The sequence below is a fragment of the Phyllopteryx taeniolatus genome, chromosome 1 (assembly GCF_024500385.1).
Source record: "Phyllopteryx taeniolatus isolate TA_2022b chromosome 1, UOR_Ptae_1.2, whole genome shotgun sequence".
NCBI classification, from domain to species: Eukaryota; Metazoa; Chordata; class Actinopteri; order Syngnathiformes; family Syngnathidae; genus Phyllopteryx; species Phyllopteryx taeniolatus.
Window position 1 is genome coordinate 25,728,934 of NC_084502.1, and position 18,068 is coordinate 25,747,001.

The 18,068-nt window shown below is 41.3% G+C and overlaps 2 protein-coding genes across 8 annotated transcripts in view; both read left to right on the plus strand.

The window, feature by feature from the left end:
• Window positions 1-5,310, plus strand: part of prdm16 (PR domain containing 16) — a 240,472-nt gene extending 235,162 nt beyond the window's left edge. For 4 of the 5 annotated variants that reach the window (XM_061783389.1, XM_061783368.1, XM_061783379.1 and 1 more), the window contains one exon: window positions 2,454-5,310. In XM_061783389.1, the coding sequence (XP_061639373.1) occupies window positions 2,454-2,588 (135 nt within the window). In that variant the 3' untranslated portion in view covers window positions 2,589-5,310. The remainder of the gene's footprint in view (window positions 1-2,453) is intronic. The other variant, XM_061783387.1, reaches the window with a different exon arrangement.
• A 1,267-nt stretch (window positions 5,311-6,577) lies between these two features.
• tprg1l (tumor protein p63 regulated 1-like) lies at window positions 6,578-17,862 on the plus strand. 3 transcript variants are annotated; one of them, XM_061783399.1, is made up of 7 exons: window positions 6,580-7,025; window positions 7,924-8,015; window positions 9,962-10,012; window positions 12,963-13,088; window positions 13,868-14,021; window positions 16,009-16,139; window positions 16,448-16,620. In XM_061783399.1, exons 1-7 carry the CDS (start codon window positions 6,798-6,800, stop codon window positions 16,482-16,484), a joined length of 819 nt encoding a protein of 272 aa, XP_061639383.1. In that variant the 5' UTR covers window positions 6,580-6,797; the 3' UTR covers window positions 16,485-16,620. The 3 variants fall into 3 exon arrangements, with proteins under 3 accessions (XP_061639380.1, XP_061639383.1, XP_061639382.1); XM_061783396.1 differs by lacking the exon at window positions 16,448-16,620 and having other exon boundaries at window positions 6,578-7,025; window positions 16,009-16,291; XM_061783398.1 differs by lacking the exon at window positions 16,009-16,139 and having other exon boundaries at window positions 6,611-7,025; window positions 16,448-17,862.
• Window positions 17,863-18,068: the final 206 nt, after the last annotated feature.

Consider the following 18,068-nt stretch of genomic DNA (forward strand, 5'->3'; position numbering starts at 1 on the left):
CGTGCAGATAATCTGCCTCCCACCTTTCTTGAAGGCTCCCCTTTTCCATCTTTCGTTTGGCCATTTTTGGGAAGGGGAGGTATAAATTTGCTTCCTCTTTCTTTATGTACCGCACTGTAGATTCATTCACGCTATAATGGCGTGCCACAGATGCATAACTTCTGCCCTCTTTGATCAAATCTAAAAGTTTCACTTTTTCGCTGATGGTCATCATCTTCTTCTTTCTCTTGGGCGCCCCGGAGGAAGCTTTCGCAGGAGCACAGCGCTTCGGCGGCATTGTAAGGGCTTGCATAAGTAAACAAAATAATTATCGCTTAAACAAAAAAACTTTATTGCGAACACAACAGCGTAGACGAGACTGGCGAGACACAACAAGGGAAGATGCTGGGTGAGGCTGCGATGATGTGCAGCCAATCAGCTCACAGGATAAATCCACTCGTGCTCTCATTGGTCAATGTCACGCCAGGAACCAATCACGCGCCTCGTATGAGTGCCCGTATAGTACAGGCATGTACAAAGCCTCTGAGTCAACTCATCTCTTTCATTGGCATGCAGGGAAACCTTCTCTTGCGCGCATCAACATGAAACAACGCGTCTTTCCGCAATATGGCTGCCGATATGGCTGTATTATTGTTATTATTATTATTTTTATTTTTAATGAATATTTTGGAAAAACCCGCGAAGCACTGAAACTGTCTGCAACAGAAAAGGAGGGGGCGCTTGCCGGTCTCGACTGACGCGCCAACAAACTAGCAAAGCATTCTGGGATTGTAGTATTAGTGGGGCAAGACCTACATACTGGTGGGCAACCTCTAATACGCATTTGATATGGTCTACGGGCCTGAGTTTGACATACAGTATGCAATAGTGCATAAACACAATATTTACTTTACAGAAGACATATTGTATTAAGCTTTTTAAAATTATTCTTCTGTCATACAAGAGAAGTTGACCATGCATTGTAACAATAAAACTTAATGAGTGGTGATGGGGTGGCAAATACAGAGGGAGATTACAGCTTGCGCTTGGGAGGTGATGCTCTTCACATAAAACCTGATTAAGTACAACTTGTCCTTCATTTCCTATTGCAGGAAGTCCTCGATTTTACGAACGGGTTCCGTTCCCACGCTGGCCGCGTAAGTCAGATCTCACCGTTAAAGTCGAAATTTACGGCGAAATACTTCTGTTACGGGTATTGTCCCACGTGACTGTGACAGCAAGCTCAGTGTGTGTGGGCGTGTGCGTCGATGTGTGAGTGAGACTCCTGCCGCACAAACACAGACAAGCACAATGCACTAGCTAAGCAGAAACACTTGTGCTGGGGACAAAATGGCGGACGAGGCACGGGCGTCGTAAAGTCGAAACGTCGTAGGTCGAGTGCGTCGTAACTCGAGGACTTCCTGTATTGTAGACATGCACTGAGAAGCCACAAGAGAGATTTACTCAATGTAGACTGCTTCCTCTGTCATAAGTTCAATTCCCAGTTGTACAATTGTCATTACATTTTTCTTTCTTTGCTATTAGTGCTTGCCTTCTTGGTGTCATTAAAAAAACAAATAAATACATTTAAAAAAGCAAAACAGGTGTACGGCATTAAACGTCTTGTTCGACCTCTGGATTTCTGGAGCCAGAATTTCAGTAACAATCGGGCTTCAGATATGCTGCTCGAGTGAAGTGAAAAAGAAATGAGAGCCACACTCATCAATTAATTTTTAGCAGTTGACTAAATGGAACAAAGAGTCTTCACAAAGTCTACACAAATACAAAATGAGAACAATCACGATCAGCTACAGTCGTGGCCCAAACTCACGTCCAGACGCTCACAAAGAGATGAACCACCCATGTTTCTGATGGCGCTTACTAGGCCACACCCTTTGAAGGCACACGAACAACACTCCAGAGACTCTTGGTTTGTCCCAATGTACAGTAATTACATTTTATAAAAGCAGTGTATTTCTCTATATCTTCTTTGAGGCTTCAAGCTGTTTAATGCCACGCCCAGTTCAAGTTTACTGTCAAACTAAACATAAAACAAATATGTCTGCAAATCAACCCCCCAACTTTGTCTTCCGCTAGCTAATACACAATGCAAAAGGCCATAGACGGGCTAATGAATAGCATCATTACTTTATCTTTTATAAAGTACAATCTTATAGAGTGTTACTTTCCTTAAAAACACATTACAAACATTTTTGTTCGTTTTTTTTAGGGAAGCTGGAATGGATTCATGGCATTTTGATTCATTTCAATGGGGAAAATACATCTGCTACACAAGTAAATTGAATCACAAGCTTGGTCACGGAACAAATTAAACTCGTAAATCAAGGTTCCACTGTATTATAACGATGAAAGAAATAGAAGAAACTCGAATAGAAAAGCAGTGTTGAAGCACAAATGAAAGGTCAATTTGCCCCAATTGAACTCTCTTGTAATATACTTGTGCTCTCTTGCAGGCTTATGCAATGATGCTGTCTCTCTCCGACAACAACCCTTTGCACACGTCCTCCCAGAACTCTCTGGACGCTTGGCTGGGCATGGGAGGCGGACCGTCTGAGACGAGCAGCTTTCACCCGCTCAACCACATCTAGACAAGAGAGAAAGAGAGAGAGAAACAGAGAGGAGGTTAGTGTAGTAGGAGGAGGGAGGAGAAGTACTTTGCATAGAGACACAAGTGGAGTGGACACAAGTCGGCATGAACGGAGAATTCAGTCTCACATGCATTCAGTGTGTGTGTGTGCGTGTGTGTGTGTGTGTGTGAGAGAGAGAGAGAGAGAGAGAGAGAGAGCGACAGACAGATAGAGGGAGGGGGTACACTCTGTAAGAAAGCACTGCTAAGCTCCTGTTGATGTGAAGGACATACATGATGAATGCTTCTCGACAGCATTGAAACTTTGCCGATGGTCCCCCAAGTGCACTCATTCTCGTCTGGCCGCAGCAGAGAGCTGACGTGACACTCTATAGACTCTTAAATGACTTGTATGTCACTAAAGGCGCTGTGTGTGATGTCTGGAAGAATAAGAAAAAACGCACTGCTGCATTACGCCTACATGTCCACAAGGGGTACTGTTTCTCACAAAGTGACACTTTGGGCTCCAGATGAAACTCCTCACGGATGAAATGTGTCACCGACTGCAGAATCAATGACAGCACCACACAAGATGTGAGTGTGGAAATGAACGATTAACACACACAAACTGATGTTTTAATGTGCACAGCAAATGGTGATTTTAGTGTTTATTTCCCAGCTTGATTCTGCTGGAAATTGTTTAAAATCACAAATGGAAATATATCATTTCATGTCACTCTTAATATCATTTGCTTACTTTCCTCTTAGCTATCACAGTATTGTTTTGTTGAAGGCACCACCGTGCTAAATTATTAATATAATTATTTTAGAGAAGGACCAAAATTGTATGATAATGTCACATGGTGTACAAAATAACGTAGATGTTCATAGTGAGGGTGACGCGTGCCAAATAACCCATAGAAAATGTTTTGTTCTCTGACAATCATTTCATTTCCATTTGCTCCAATATATTTGATTTCAGATGTGTGTGTGTGTATGTATTTATTTTTTGCTTGTTCACTCATTCTGTATGGGGTGGCGAGTGTGAGAATAAGGAAAAGTCCTTTCTCTTCTTTTTTCCTTTTGTTGCTGAAGGAATAAACACCGGTGAGAGATTGAGAATCTCCAGTTTTGGTGTGCCATAATGGAAAGAATCCATGAAATGTTGTTTTTATTTATAGTGGAAGATAGTTGTAGTTTTAGTGGCACTGTAATGTCCTGCCGTGTTTAGTTTTCCTCTGGCATCTGTCCCATTTCACCCGGTATAAGTATTATTAGGGGGGAAGCCTTCACCATCAATGTCACATTGTCACAAAATGACATTATTATAATAATTACACTACCACACAGTATATGAGTAGAATCTGGCAGGATTCGATCATAATGTGTAAATGTAGCCCAAAAGGCCTGAACCATTTGTACAGCCAAATTGGGGGGTGAGGACTCATCAAACCAAAAGAATCCTGTAAAGTACATTTACCGCTACGATGGGCATTAGAATTCTGCTGGTTGGTCCTTCATGCATACAAATTGTCTTGGAATCAATGGTGACCAGACTTTTCTTCTCGTGGCATCAAACTCATTCCATGTAATCTACAAAGTAGGAGGAGGGCAAGATTTCTTTTGGAGTGTAGATAGCTGTAGATAGACATCTCAGGAGGGGTTACTCATATCCTCCCTGTGTACTGAGAACTTGGCCTGATGCTGTATTTTTCAAGCTAGCACTTAATGAAACCACATGGGTCCAAGCCATACTTTGATCAGGCTTAGGTCTCGACAACTTACAACTCGACGACAAAACGGAAGGAACACTGTACTTTTCTTTGGCTACACGAGGACTGCTGCATCATCTCATTTTGCTAAAGACACAAATCTCTCTCTTGTTTGATGAATCTCTTCATTACTTATCTTTATGAAATGTAAAGATGTGGGTCGTCTCTATGTAGTGATTCATGTCATGTCATGGACTACTGTAATAAGAATGTGCTGTGTAAAGGCATTGAAGGCATTGAAGCATTCCATTGTGGCCACTTCAGAAAGTATTCTGGCAGATGGTCGTCAAGATATTAGAACATGGTTGCTGTTTCCCCCGCTCACTGTTACATGAGACAAAAAAAAATAGATATTGTTTCTTATTAAATGTATAGTATTTTAAAGATGGAAAAACAATGGTGCATTTGTCCGAAGGAAGAAAAAAAATAATGGGAAAATATGGGTTTAAATGGATGGTGCTTGTTTTGTTTGGATCTGAGTTGTATATCGCCTATGTTATGTTGATTGAAAACAACACAAAAAAAAAAAAAAAAAAAGATATTGTGCATGACGTGTTTAGCGGTCATAATTATGTCCATTTGTGAATTGTGTATCAAATCAAAAAAAAGAAGAAAAAAAATGAAATCCGTAGACGCACTTATTGTAAATGTGGGTAGGTTTAGCAGGTTTGACTTCCAAGTTCTTGACTGCCTTACTCGTAGGGGCAGGTGGCTCTTACAGACATAAAGGAAGACTTGTGGGAGAATACTTAATGAAAAAAACAATAAAGGATTGTAGAATAATATTGAACAATTCTGAAATTGCAGTTCTTTTGATGCTTGTGATCATTGAAGATATACTTTAGAGAAATTTCATTGAAAAGACATGACTGATGTTAATTCTGTAGAATAGCAATGTATACCAAATGTAATCTTTCCAATGCTATGAAGAATTTATACATGAAATTGATATGCAATAAAACCTGTGTGCTTTTTAAATGGAATTCTCACCACTTATTTTTTCCCAGGGATAATACAGGAAGAAGAATGTTGTTTGCAGCACTTCTATGTTGCTTGCTTCCCATCATATCTTGGACCATTTTTAATATAGGAAATTAAATGATCCGATATATGCACTACATCGCTGAAAAAACTAAACGATTTTTCAAGTGTGCATATTTTGACTCTTGCAGCATCAACTTTGACACATCTAACACTTTGTTGACAATGCATTCATAGTAAAAAATTATCTTCCCCTCACAGTCACTCTCATATCCCACTATGACATCATGATTATTATTTTTTTTAACAAGGACATTTATTATATCCTATTTTTATGCTGGCTAGTTACATCAAGACAAAAACAAATGCATGAAACAGTGTATGCAGCACCTATCTACCTATCTATCTATCTGTCTATCTGTCTGTCTGTCTGTCTGTCTATGTTGTGTAAGACCTGGAAAGGACAGGTAAGGTACGGTAATCATTTTAGCTGGGGGGAAAAACATTCATGATTACTACTGCATCATTGTATTATTGTCGGAGATGGGAGGTAGTACAATTCAAATACTTTATTATGGTACTTTGATTGATTGATTGAGATCTTGGCGACTTGTAACGTGGAAAAAAAACTGCATTATTTATGAACATTGTTTAATGTTGGCGGCCAGAAGAATTATTTGTGCTGTTTTGTTACCCCCAGCCAGTTTCTGGTATTTACATATTCTTTTTCTAATCACAAAAAGAGATCGGGCCCACTGGCAATGTGTATTTCTTTCAGTGGTTTGGTAATTTAGCATTTTTTTTTCTTCACTAACCGCAAAAAGATCAAGCCATGAAAGCATTTATTTACACCCTGTTGCATCATCCGCTAACCCCTTCAGTCTACTTTACAATAAGGTTTAAAGGCTCTTCCTGCATTGGGTTCTGCTGAAGGAGCTACATGACTGTCCCCCCCCCCCCCGCCCCCCCCCCCATTTCGTACTTTAGGAACAGACAATAAAAACAGGTATTGTGATTGAGTAACAACAAAGACAAAGTTGACAGTAAAAATTCCTTTTGACTTTTTTACTTTTGTAGTCCATTACCGAGTGTGTACTTTTTGTCTAGGATTTGAATCAGTACTACTTCTACTTTAACCAGTCTTTTTTACACAAGTATCTGAATTTGTACTTAAGTAGGGAGTGTGTGAGTAGTGTCATTCAACCGCATCATATTTTTGTTAGCATTAGCAACTGTGTGCATGTGTTATGCTGGAATCACACAGGCTAATGGCGTCTGTTTCCTTGAAGCGAGTGCACATTAGGGCAAGCGGCGCTGTCAACAATAGGCGACTGTCCCCGTAAGAGGGCGCTCAAAGGCGGAAGTGAAACAAGCACTTCCACAATCAAAACATTATTTTGGGTGCGCAATGGGGGAGCGTGCTTCCACTAAATAACATTTCCCACTTGTGCCGTCCGTCGAGGAGCTCCTAGCCCGCCATGCTTCAGCTAAACGACACGGTGGAGCCCGAGAGTCCCGGAGCCGCGGTGCTCCACCCGGTCGAAACCGAGGAAGGAGTGGAGGTCGCCTTCACGCCGCTGGAGGCCGGGCGCAGCCTGGGACGCGGAGCCACTGCAGCCTGCTGCGGGCCGCTGCAAACGCTGACGCCTTTTCACGTGCACAACCCCACCATGCAAGCCAAAGTCAAGGACTATTTTGTCTTCCGGGTACGACGTCCATGTCCTTTACTCTTGCATCCGTCAAGCTGAGAAAGTGTTGATGATGATTATTTAAAATCGTATAAGATGCGCATGGTAGAGAGTGGTTTGCACATCAGTCTCACAATTCTAAGGTTGGGGCTTCGAATCCAGGCTGTGAGCATGTTCTCTGTGGCTACTTCACACACACACACAGAAACATGTTAGGTCTGTTGAAGACTCTTAATTGTCCTTTGGTGGGAATGGTTGTCTATGTGTAATTTGCTGGCGACCAGTCCAATGCGAACCCTCGACCAAGATGGGATGGGCTCTGGCTGTCCTCTGACTCTGAGGATAACAGAAATTTAGCTGGGGGAAAAACAATATGCTTGATTATTATCCTTGTATTATCGTATTATGATGGGAAGTAACAGTAGAGTAACAATAATTACTGCTCTTAAAACTGTAGGGCATAACCTTTTGTTAAGTCATGTTCAGTGAAGCATCTACTAGAGGAGATGACAAAATCCTGATTAAGCCTATCAGCTCCTCTAACACCTTTCTGTACTTTTTTCAGTATTTGTTCTTTCATATTCCATGTCGACCGGTAATATTCCCGCCCTTCGCGCTTGGTGACGCACCAAAAGTGACGTAGCGGAAATGACGGAACAGAAATGGCACTTTTTACCTAGCAATGTATGTAAACAGCTAGCTAAACGTTTTGTGTTTTTGGAGTAGTAAATAATTATACAATAATTACCTTAATCATAATATTTTATTGCCCTACGCCACCTTCAAAACAATAAAAATGTGCAGAATTACACGGTGGGGAGGCCGCGGGAAGGAGAGGGAGTGTGCGGGTGATGATGATGATGATGATAACAACGATGATGAGGCTGACTCGCGATGTATTTCATGCTGATGTCAGCCAGGTACCATCGAGCAGGCGGTCAGCGACATCCGGACTGTGGCCCTTCCCTCTGAAGATGGAGAGGTTCTTAGCGTCTGGCTTCTGGCTTTGTAAGTTTAATTCTTATCATAAACGTAACATAAATGTTAATCATAAATAGCTCCTCAGGCGCCATTTGTTACATGCTAGGGGAGCTGATATGTCAAATATTTCCAGATAAAATACCAATGAATGCAGTTACTGACGAATGGGAAAATGAGGTTGACACGCTTTGGCCACTTCATTAGGTACACCTGCACTACACTAAATAAGTGATTCCCAAACACTGCTGCAACACATTATTGTATCATGAGCGATCATCAGGTGTGCAGCGAGAAATTACCCAAATGCACTGGTCCAAAAAGTTTTTATCGACTCCAAATAGTGTGTCTTTGTGCATCTAGCTACGCAGGCAACATACAGTGACAGGCTGAACAAGTAAATGCTCTTCTACTAGATGGAAGAAAGCACAGTTAAGCTCTGTATCCACCTCTTCTCATTTCTACTACAGAATAATAGCTTTGTGTTCAACTAAACAAGCTCAGATCTCACAATGAATAAGTCATTACTTAATAATCTTTACTCAAGTACTGTGGGTACAGAAATTATTCAGACCCCCTTCAATTTTTGACTCTTTGTTATATTGCAGCCATTTGCTAAAGTCATTTAAGTTCATGTACACACAACACCAGCCACACACCTGTCTAAATAAGACCTTACAGCTCACAGTGCACGTCAGAGATAATGAGAATCATGAGGTCAAAGGAACTGCCTGAAGAGCTCAGAGAGAGAATTGTGGCAAGGCACAGGTCTGGCCAAGGTTGCAAAAAAAAATCTGCTCCTCTAAAGGTTCCTAAGAGCACAGTGGCCTCCATAATCCTTAAATGGAAGAAGTTTGGGACGAACAGAACGCTTCCTAGAGCTGGCCATCCGGCCAAACTGAGCAATCGGGGGAGAAGAGCCTTGGTGAGAGAGGTAAAGGAGAACCCAAAGATCACTGTGGCTGACCTCCAGAGATGCAGTCGGGAGATGGGAGAAAGTTCTAGAAAGTCAACCATCACTGCAGCCCTCCACCAGTTGGGGCTTTATGGCAGAGTGCCCCGACGGAAGCCTCTCCTCAGTGCAATACACATGAAAGCCCGCGTGGAGTTTGCTAAAATAAAAATGTAAAAAACACCTGGACTCCAAGATGGTGAGAAATAAGATTCTGTGGTCTAATGAGACCAAGATAGAACTTTTTGGCCATAATCCTAAGCGGTATGTGTGGAGAAAACCAAGCACTGCTCACCACCTGTCCATGGTGGTGGCAGCATTATTCTGTGGGGGTGTTTTTCAGCTGCAGGGACAGGACGACTGGTTGCAATCGAATGAAGGATGAATACGGCCAAGTACAGGAATATCCTGGACGAAAACCTTCTCCAGAGTGCTCAGGACCTCAGACTAGGCCGAAGGTTCACCTTCCAACAAGACAATGACCCTAAGCACACAGCTGAAATAACGAAGGAGTGGCTGCAGAACCAGTCTGTGACTGTTCTTGAATGGCCCAGCCTGAGCCCTGACTTAAACCGTATTGAGCATCTCTGGAGAGACCTGAAAATGCCTGTCCACCAACGTTCACCAACCAACCTGACAGAACTGGAGAAGATCTGCAAGGAGGAATGGCAGAGGATCCCCAAATCCAGGTGTGAAAAAACTTGTTGCATCATTCCCAAAAAGATGAGCAAAGGCTCTGAATACTTATGGCTGTGTATTATTTCAGTTTTTATTTTTTAATAAATCTGCAAAAATTTCAACAGTTCCGTTTTTTCCTGTTAATATGGGGTGCTGTGTGTACATTAATGAGGGGGGGGGGAGTGAATAACTTTAATTATTTTAGCAAATGGCTACACTATAACAAAGAGTCAAAAATTGAAGGGGGTCTGAATACTTTCCATACCCACTGTGGGCAGTGATTGAGTTGTTAGCATATCACATGTTGCATTATCATGTCAAACTAAGCTGCCAATCATGCATGCAGGATTGACCACTGGAATAACGAAAAGGAGAGACTTGTCCTCATTACAGACAGGTAAGTCGAAAATCACACACGTCAGTGAGTTTTTACATCTCCTCTTAAAAGAGCCTTACATGTGCATTTGTTTTTCTCCCATGTGTCTTAATCACGTCTGTTACATGGTTTCATCAAAATGGCCCAAAGAATTGTACATATTTTTTACAGCATATTTCTTGCTGTGATAGCTGGGATAGGCTCCAGCACACCCGCGACCCTAGTGAAGATAAGCGGTACAGAAAATGGATGGATTTCTTGCTGTAATGAAATCAGTTTGTTTTCACGATGAATCTGTCTCATACAGTGAGCCCCGCCTCATCCCGCCCCGGCTTTTAGATTGACAACAGATGGGCAGTCTTTTGCAGCTTGTTCCTGCCAACATTTGGCCATCTATTCTACAGTGGTCGGCTGCCTGCTTCTGTTAGCATAAGCAGAACCCGGAATGTGGAAAACAAGTGAGCGCCCTGTGTTTAAAGGCAATGAAAGTTTTTGTGGCATGTGGGCCCTCCCAATACACACACACACCCGCCCCCACCGATGTCATTTATAAGAAGCTAATGTTGTTATCTCACTTAAAGCAATCGCCCGTTCTGTTGCATTATTACTGGTTGATGCAGTATTTCATCACCAATCATCCATCCATTTTCCATACCGCTTATCCTCACTAGGGTCGCTGACGTGCTGGAGCCTATCCCAGCTGACTGGGCGAGAGGTGGGGTACACCCTGAACTGGTCGCCAGCCAATCGCAGGGCACATATAAACAAACAACCATTCACACTCACATTCACACCTACGGGCAATTTAGAGTCTTCAGTCAACCTATCATGCATGTTTTTGGGATGTGGGAGGAAACCGGAGTACCCGGACAAAGCCCACGCATGCTCGTGGAGAACATGCAAACTCCACCCAGGCGAGGCCAGATTTGAACCCGGGTGCAGATGTGCTCACTCGTGGTCACCATGTTGCCTATCACCAATCACTGACTTGCAATTAAGTTACTGTCTGTAGGAGGAGGGTGACTCATCACCAAACACAAATACACCCCAGCCCCTTATCGACAAATGTCAAACTTTTGTACTGGTGCGACCCACTTTTTCAGTTGGTCGTATCAGCACGATTTGGTCACACCCCCTTTTTGAGGGAGGTACAGCATTACCATGCATGCTGATGAATAGTTGTCTTTATTGGCATGCCCTAGTTTAATGAAGATTGATAGTGACTCGAGGTAGGATATTTGCGAAATATATTCCTGGGAACAAAATGTTTTTTATAACAAGCAGTGGCTGACAACACAGGTCAATTATTTTATATACTGTGTGAATTCGTATTTGAAATCATGGCTAAACTATAATACAACTCCAATTCCAATGAAGTTGGGATGTTGTGTTAAACATAAATAAAAACAGAATACAATGATTTGCAAATCATGTTTAACCTATATTTAAGATATTTAATGTTCAGACTGATAAACTTTATTGTTTTGAGCAAATAATCATTAACTTAGAATTTTATGGCTGCAACACGTTCCAAAAAAGCTGGGACAGGTGGCAAAAAGACTGAGGAAGTTGAGGAATGCTCATCAAACACCTGTTTGGAACATCCCACAGGTGAAGAGGCTAATTGGGAACAGGTGGGTGCCATGATTGGGTATAAAAGGAGCTTCCCTGAATTGCTCAGTCATTCACAAGCAAAGATGGGGTGAGGTTCACCTCTTTGTGAACAAGTACGTGAGAAAATAGTCAAACAGTTTAAGGACAATGTTTCTCAACGTACAATTGCAAGGAATTTAGGGATTTCATCATCTACGGTTCATAATATCATCAAAAGGTTCAGAGAATCTGGAGAAATCACTGCATGTAAGCGGCAAGGCCGAAAACCAACATTGAATGCCTGTGACCTTCGATCCCTCAGACGGCACTGCATCAAAAACCGACATCAATGTGTGAAGGATATCACCACATGGGCTCAGGAACACTTCAGAAAACCATTATCAGTAAAAACAGTTCAGCGCTACATCCGTAAGTGCAACTTGAAACTCTACTATACAAACCAAAAGCCATTTATCAATAACACCCAGAAACGCCGCCGGCTTCTCTGGGTCCGAGATCATCTAAGATGGACTGATGCAAAGTGGAAAAGTGTTCTGTGGACCGACGAGTCCGCATTTCAAATTGTTTTGGGAAATTGTGGGCGTCATGTCCTCTGGGCCAAAGAGGAAAAGAACCATCCGGACTGGTTTGGACGCAAAGTTCAAAAGCCAGCATCTGTGATGGTATGAGGCTGTGTTAGTGCCAACAGCATGGGTAACTTACACATCTGTGAAGGCACCATTAATGCTGAAAGGTACATACAGGTTTTGGAGAAACATATGCTGCCATTCAAGCAACGTCTTTTTCATGGACGCCCCTGCTTATTTCCGTAAGACAATGCCAAACCACATTCTGCACGTGTTACAACAGCGTGGCTTAGTAGTAAAAGAGTGCGGGTACTAGACTCGCCTGCCTGCAGTCTAGACCAGTCTCCCATTTGAAAATGTGGGGCGCATTATGAAGCGTAAAATACGACAACGGAGACCCCGGACTGTTGAACCGCTGAAGCTGTACATCAAGCAAGAATGGGAAAGAATTCCACCTACAAAGCTTCAACAATTAGTGTCCTCAGTTCCCAAACGTTTATTGAATGTTGTTAAAAGAAAAAGTGATGTAACACAGTGGTAAACATATGACCCTGTCCCAGCTTTTTTGGAATGTGTTGCAGCCATAAAATTCAAAGTTAATGATTATTTGCTAAAAACAATAAAGCTGATCAGTTTGAACATTAAATATCTTGTCTTTGTAGTGTATTCAATTAAATATAGGTTGAAGATGATTTGCAAATCATTGTAGTCTGTTTTATATATATATATATATATATATATATATATATATATATATATTTCACAAAAGTTGATTTGATTTACATGTGCAGGTCCTTGCTGGTGTGCAAGTACGACTTCATCAACTTGCTGTGTCAGCAGGTCGTCAGAATCTCGCTCAACGCCGTCGACACCATCTCAGTGGGCGAGTTTGAGTTCCCGCCCAAATCCCTGAACAAGTACGTACATTTGAACTTTTGAATCCTACCAGTATGCATCGTAATTAGAGTTGTTTTGCTACAATTGCTGCAGAATATTATGCCAATTTAAGCTTTTAAACAACATACAGTTGTACCTTGACTTGCAAGTTTCGTTCCGTGACCAAACTTGTCTCTCAGTTTTTTCGTATATATCAAGTTTTCCTTTCGAAATACCTTTCATCCATTCCAGCCCCCATTTAAAAAAAAAATAATAATAAAAAAAATTAAAAAATGACATCTTTAATGAAGACTGTATTGTTAAACCGAATGTAAAGAAATGAGCTGGTTTAATAACGAGTAATTACTGTACATTGGGACAAGCTGAAAGTCTCAGCAATAGTTGTAGTGAGGTATGTGTGTCTTTGAGGGGTGTAGCCTAGACATCAGGAACTTAGCTTGTCGACGTATAAGCATTTGGGCGGGAGTTTTGGACTAACTAGAGCTTGCGAGTGCTCTCATTTTATTTAAAAAAATGTACATTGTACAGTATTACATTTTCAAGGAACTTCTGCCTGTAAAACAACTATATATTGTATATTTGAACGCTTGAATGCTACTATTGTCTATTATTGGAGAGGACTTTTAACTCTGCGCATTTAAGGAACAATATTAAAGAATGTTAACGGTGTATTACAATTTCCATCGAGTCAAAGTGGAGGTTAAAACAAAATAAATAGGTAGTTGTGGAGAATTATGTATTACAATTACAGTGTAACATGTTTGCACTACTTCTCAGATGCTGCTGTCTGTTCTTATAGGAGAGAGGGTGTCGGGGTTCGTGTCCAGTGGGACAAGCGTCCCCAGGCCTCCTTCTTGAACCGCTGGAACCCGTGGTCCACAGATATGCCCTACGCCACCTTCACTGAGCACCCTATGGCTCACGCAGACGAGAAGGTGGCCTCCCTCTGCCAGGTAATCCCTTTGGACTAGGTTTAACACGCATTCCGGAGTCCCACTCTGGTCATGAGATACAGTGGTACCTTAAAGTTTGACGACTATCCATTCGTGACGCTGGATTTGGTATGGACATTCTGTTTTGAAAGTTGACCAATTTTCTGTTGAGATCAATCCGGTATAGCTGCAACCTACTTCCACATTTGACAGAACAGGTCGAAGCACTTCATCTTCGGTTGGGTGGTTGGCGAAGGGGACTGTGACATAGCACCTGTTAGTTAGTTAGTTAGTGCTCTCAGTGCCATGAGGCACACATGGGCCGCAATTGGGGTTTCTAGAGTCCGTAGTTTTTTCACAGGAGCAGGTGATTGGCCTACTGCCCAACCCCAGCACCTGGTATTCCTTGGTCGTGTCCCATCCAAGTACTAACCAGGACCTGCTTGGCTTCCGAGATCGGACGAGATTGGGCAATCTCAGGGCACTGCGCGGGGCATAGCACCTGTAGGATCTTTAAATGTCTACAATGTATTTTCTTAGGTATCACCACAGAACCAACAAAGATGACAATGGCCGGTGTTTCGACTTCGTTCATGTTTACATATATCATTCATATAAATAAATGATATATACACTACATGTATTTAACTTTTCTCCCAAGACATAAGCCATAGTTTCTCCAGCAAGTTTGGGTTCATAACATCATGTCATCAATCTGTTGTTTTGCACGTTAGTCATTGCATACAAAGGAAGTCAGCTATCCAGTTTTCCAGGTTTGGTCAGGTGACATTCCGCATATAGCGGATTCTATTTGGAATAATTCATTCCGGTGTCCGGAGCACCATCTTAAAACCTTTATTTACTGTACAGTCAATGATTATAGCGATATTTTATTATGAATTGTTACACACGCATCGGAAGAATTATTAGTGTTTGGTGATAAGTCCACTGCATGGGCCACATGCACAGATTCGGCAGCTTGGTGATAAAACGCTACCTCCAAGAGGGAGAATATTATTTATGCTTTTGCTGTCTCAACGGAACACACTTTTTTTTCTCCAAACTTTGGGTTAGTAGTAGACACCTTGTTTCAACCCAGTAGTGCTGCCCTGGTTGTCATGGTAACAAAAGCCATACAAACAATCGCACAACCGATTTTGGATCATAGTTTGTGGTATAGTTATGGCTTAAACTATTAATATAGACAATTCAAAACTTGTTCTTTTGCTATTCGTGTTTCAAGTGGGTTTTTTTTTGTGCTATTCATGTTTCAAGTTTACTGTAAATCCTTTAATCTCTCATGGCAATAATATGACCTTACCTCTTACAGTGGGTACGGAAAGTTTTCAGACCCCCTTAAATTTTTCACTCTTTGTTATATTGCAGCCATTTGTTAAAATAAATTAAGTTCATTTTTTTCCTCATTAATGTACACACAGCACCCCATATTGACAGAAAAAAAATTTAACAGTTGAAATTTTTGCTGATTTATTAAAAAAGAAAAACTGAAATATCACACAGCCATAAGTATTCAGACCCTTTGCTGTGGCACTCATATATTTAACTCGGGTGCTGTTCATTTCTTCTGGTCATCCTTAAGATGGTTCTACACCTTCATTGGAGTCCAGCTGTGTTTGATTATACTGATTGGACTTGATTAGGAAAGCCACACCCCTGTCTATATAAGACCTTACAGCTCACAGTGCATGTCAGAGCAAATGAGAATCATGAGGTCAAAAGAACTGCCTGAAGAGCTCAGAGACATAATTGTGGCAAGGCACAGATCTGGCCAAGGTTACAAAAAAATTTGTGCTGCACTTAAGGTTCCTAAGAGCACAGTAGCCTCCATAATCCTGAAATGGAAGACGTTTGGGACGATCAGAACCCTTCCTAGAGCTGGCCGTCTTTTGAGTTCTTCAAAAAAGACAATGACCCTAAGCACACAGCTAAAATACCGAAGCAGTGGCTTCAGAACAACTCCGTGACTGTTTTTGAATGGCCCACACAGATCCCTGACTTAAATCCAATTGAGCATCTCTGGAAAGACCTGAAAATGGCTGCCCACCAACGTTCACCATCCAACCTGACAGAACTGGAGAGGATCTGCAAGGAGGAATGGCAGAGGATCCACAAATCCAGGTGTGAAGAATCTGCATCATTCCCAAAAAGACTCATGGCTGTATTCGCTCAAAAGGGTGCTTCTCCTAAATACTGAGCAAAGGGTCTGAATACTTATGGGTGTGTGATATTTCAGTTTTTCTTTTTTAATAAATCTGCAAATATTTCAACAATTCAGTTTTTTTTCTGTCAATATGGGGTGCTGTGTGTCCATTAATGTGGAAAAAAATGAACTAAAATTATTTTATAAAATGGCTGCAATATAAAAAAAAGTGAAACTTTTAAGGGGGTCTAAATACTTTCCGTACCCACTGTATGTACTTGTACAGCTGGACAACTTTCGGACCCAGCTGGTGCAGGCGGTGAAGAAAGCCCACAAGGAGCAACCCAACCCTAGTCGGGCCAACGGAGTCCTGATCCTGGAGAGACCCCTCCTCATTGAAACCTACCTGGGCATAATGTCCTTCATCAACAATGAGGCTAAATTGGGCTATTCCATGACCCGTGGCAAGATTGGTTTTTAGAGACAGCATCTCCAAACAGGACAGCAGCCTTGTTTGTCTTTTGTGTCCAGCACAGAGATAAAAGTAAAAGGGAAGACTTGCATGGACTGTCTACTGATTTGTGTTTAGCACCCCAATTAATCCCTTTTGTTCAAGAGCCGCCATACTTGCATGGGCCCCTCAACAAAAGTTGAGAAGAAAAATGACAGCATTTACATCTGCCTTTTTTCTTATATTCTGTATTTGTCCAAAACTGGATGTGTTGCATTCTTTTGCAACTTATTGAAGCATTAACTGTTAAAAGTGGCGTTTATTGCCGAAGATGTGGAGTGGCTTTGTGTCTGCACTGATGAGTATGTTCAAGAGAATGAAGCGGTCATGTGGCCACTGTACAATTTCTTTGAATGGGAACTATAGTTCTATGTGAAGTCACATGACTAAATGGAATAATCCTTGCTAATATGGAAATTGATCATGTTGTGCTCTGTCTTTCCAAACAACTTGGGTTGTTAACTGTGGAAAATAAGTATAATAAAGTATAGTATAAGTAAAATAATAATACTAATTATTCATACTGGAAACAATAAATGAGCCGATGTGACTTTTCTCTCTTTTGGGCCAATATTGGACACGCTGTTTACGTTTGCAACAACAACAATCTACAATAACAATATATCTACATATGAGAGCTGTGGTAACATTATGAGAGTTTTATTATAGCAAAAACATTTGTTTTATCATCCCACTTGTCCAGGGATGTTACCAAAGTTGTACAGTACGGTATTCTGATGTGATTACACATTTGGCAGACATTTTTACTTTCATTCATCTTCCGTTCCACTTATCCTCACTAGGGTCACAGGCGTGCTAGAGCCTATCCCAGCTATCTCTTTTAATATGGAAAATATCATGACGTTACACATGTACTGTATCTCTGTCAAATATCAGTAGTGTTGGAATCTGTTGTGAAAGACCTAAATATGCTTTCTTTGGATTCAGATGGAATTCTAGACCTGGATGAAACTTTATAGTAACTGGATCACCCATTTATAATTTGCTGGTGACAAATGTTTAACCATGCTGCTGCGTTTGTTTTCTGTTCTGTTTAACTTTTGTTTTGTGGGTACATAAAAAATGTTCATGGGTCAATGTGACCTGCTGCATGTCAGCTTACCGGTATTTGGGGGGGGAGAACAATCCATAGGCAATAGAAGGAAAATAAAAAAAATATAAGGAAGTTCTATCCTGAACCTTTTTTCCATTAAAGAAAATATATAGAGAGAGAGATTTTGCAACATAACCAACATGTAAAACCCTGGTGGAAGTTCTGTGCCTGTCTGTAGGAATCACTTTTAGCTGTTTTCATTCTTAAAATACTTTGCCCCACTTAAAATTCATAGAAACATGCTTTTATTTGCACACAATCTCCGCATATATATGATCTCTA

What these genes read in the sequence shown, in the direction of transcription:
- tprg1l (XM_061783396.1), top strand. Translation starts at nt 6,798, where the DNA reads ATGCTTCAGCTAAACGACACGGTGGAGCCCGAGAGTCCCGGAGCCGCG. An exon ending in AGGACTATTTTGTCTTCCGG is followed by an intron (nt 7,026 to 7,923) that starts GTACGACGTCCA and finishes TGCTGATGTCAG; the next exon opens with CCAGGTACCATCGAGCAGGC. An exon ending in AGGTGGCCTCCCTCTGCCAG is followed by an intron (nt 14,022 to 16,008) that starts GTAATCCCTTTG and finishes TGGCCCACACAG; the next exon opens with ATCCCTGACTTAAATCCAAT.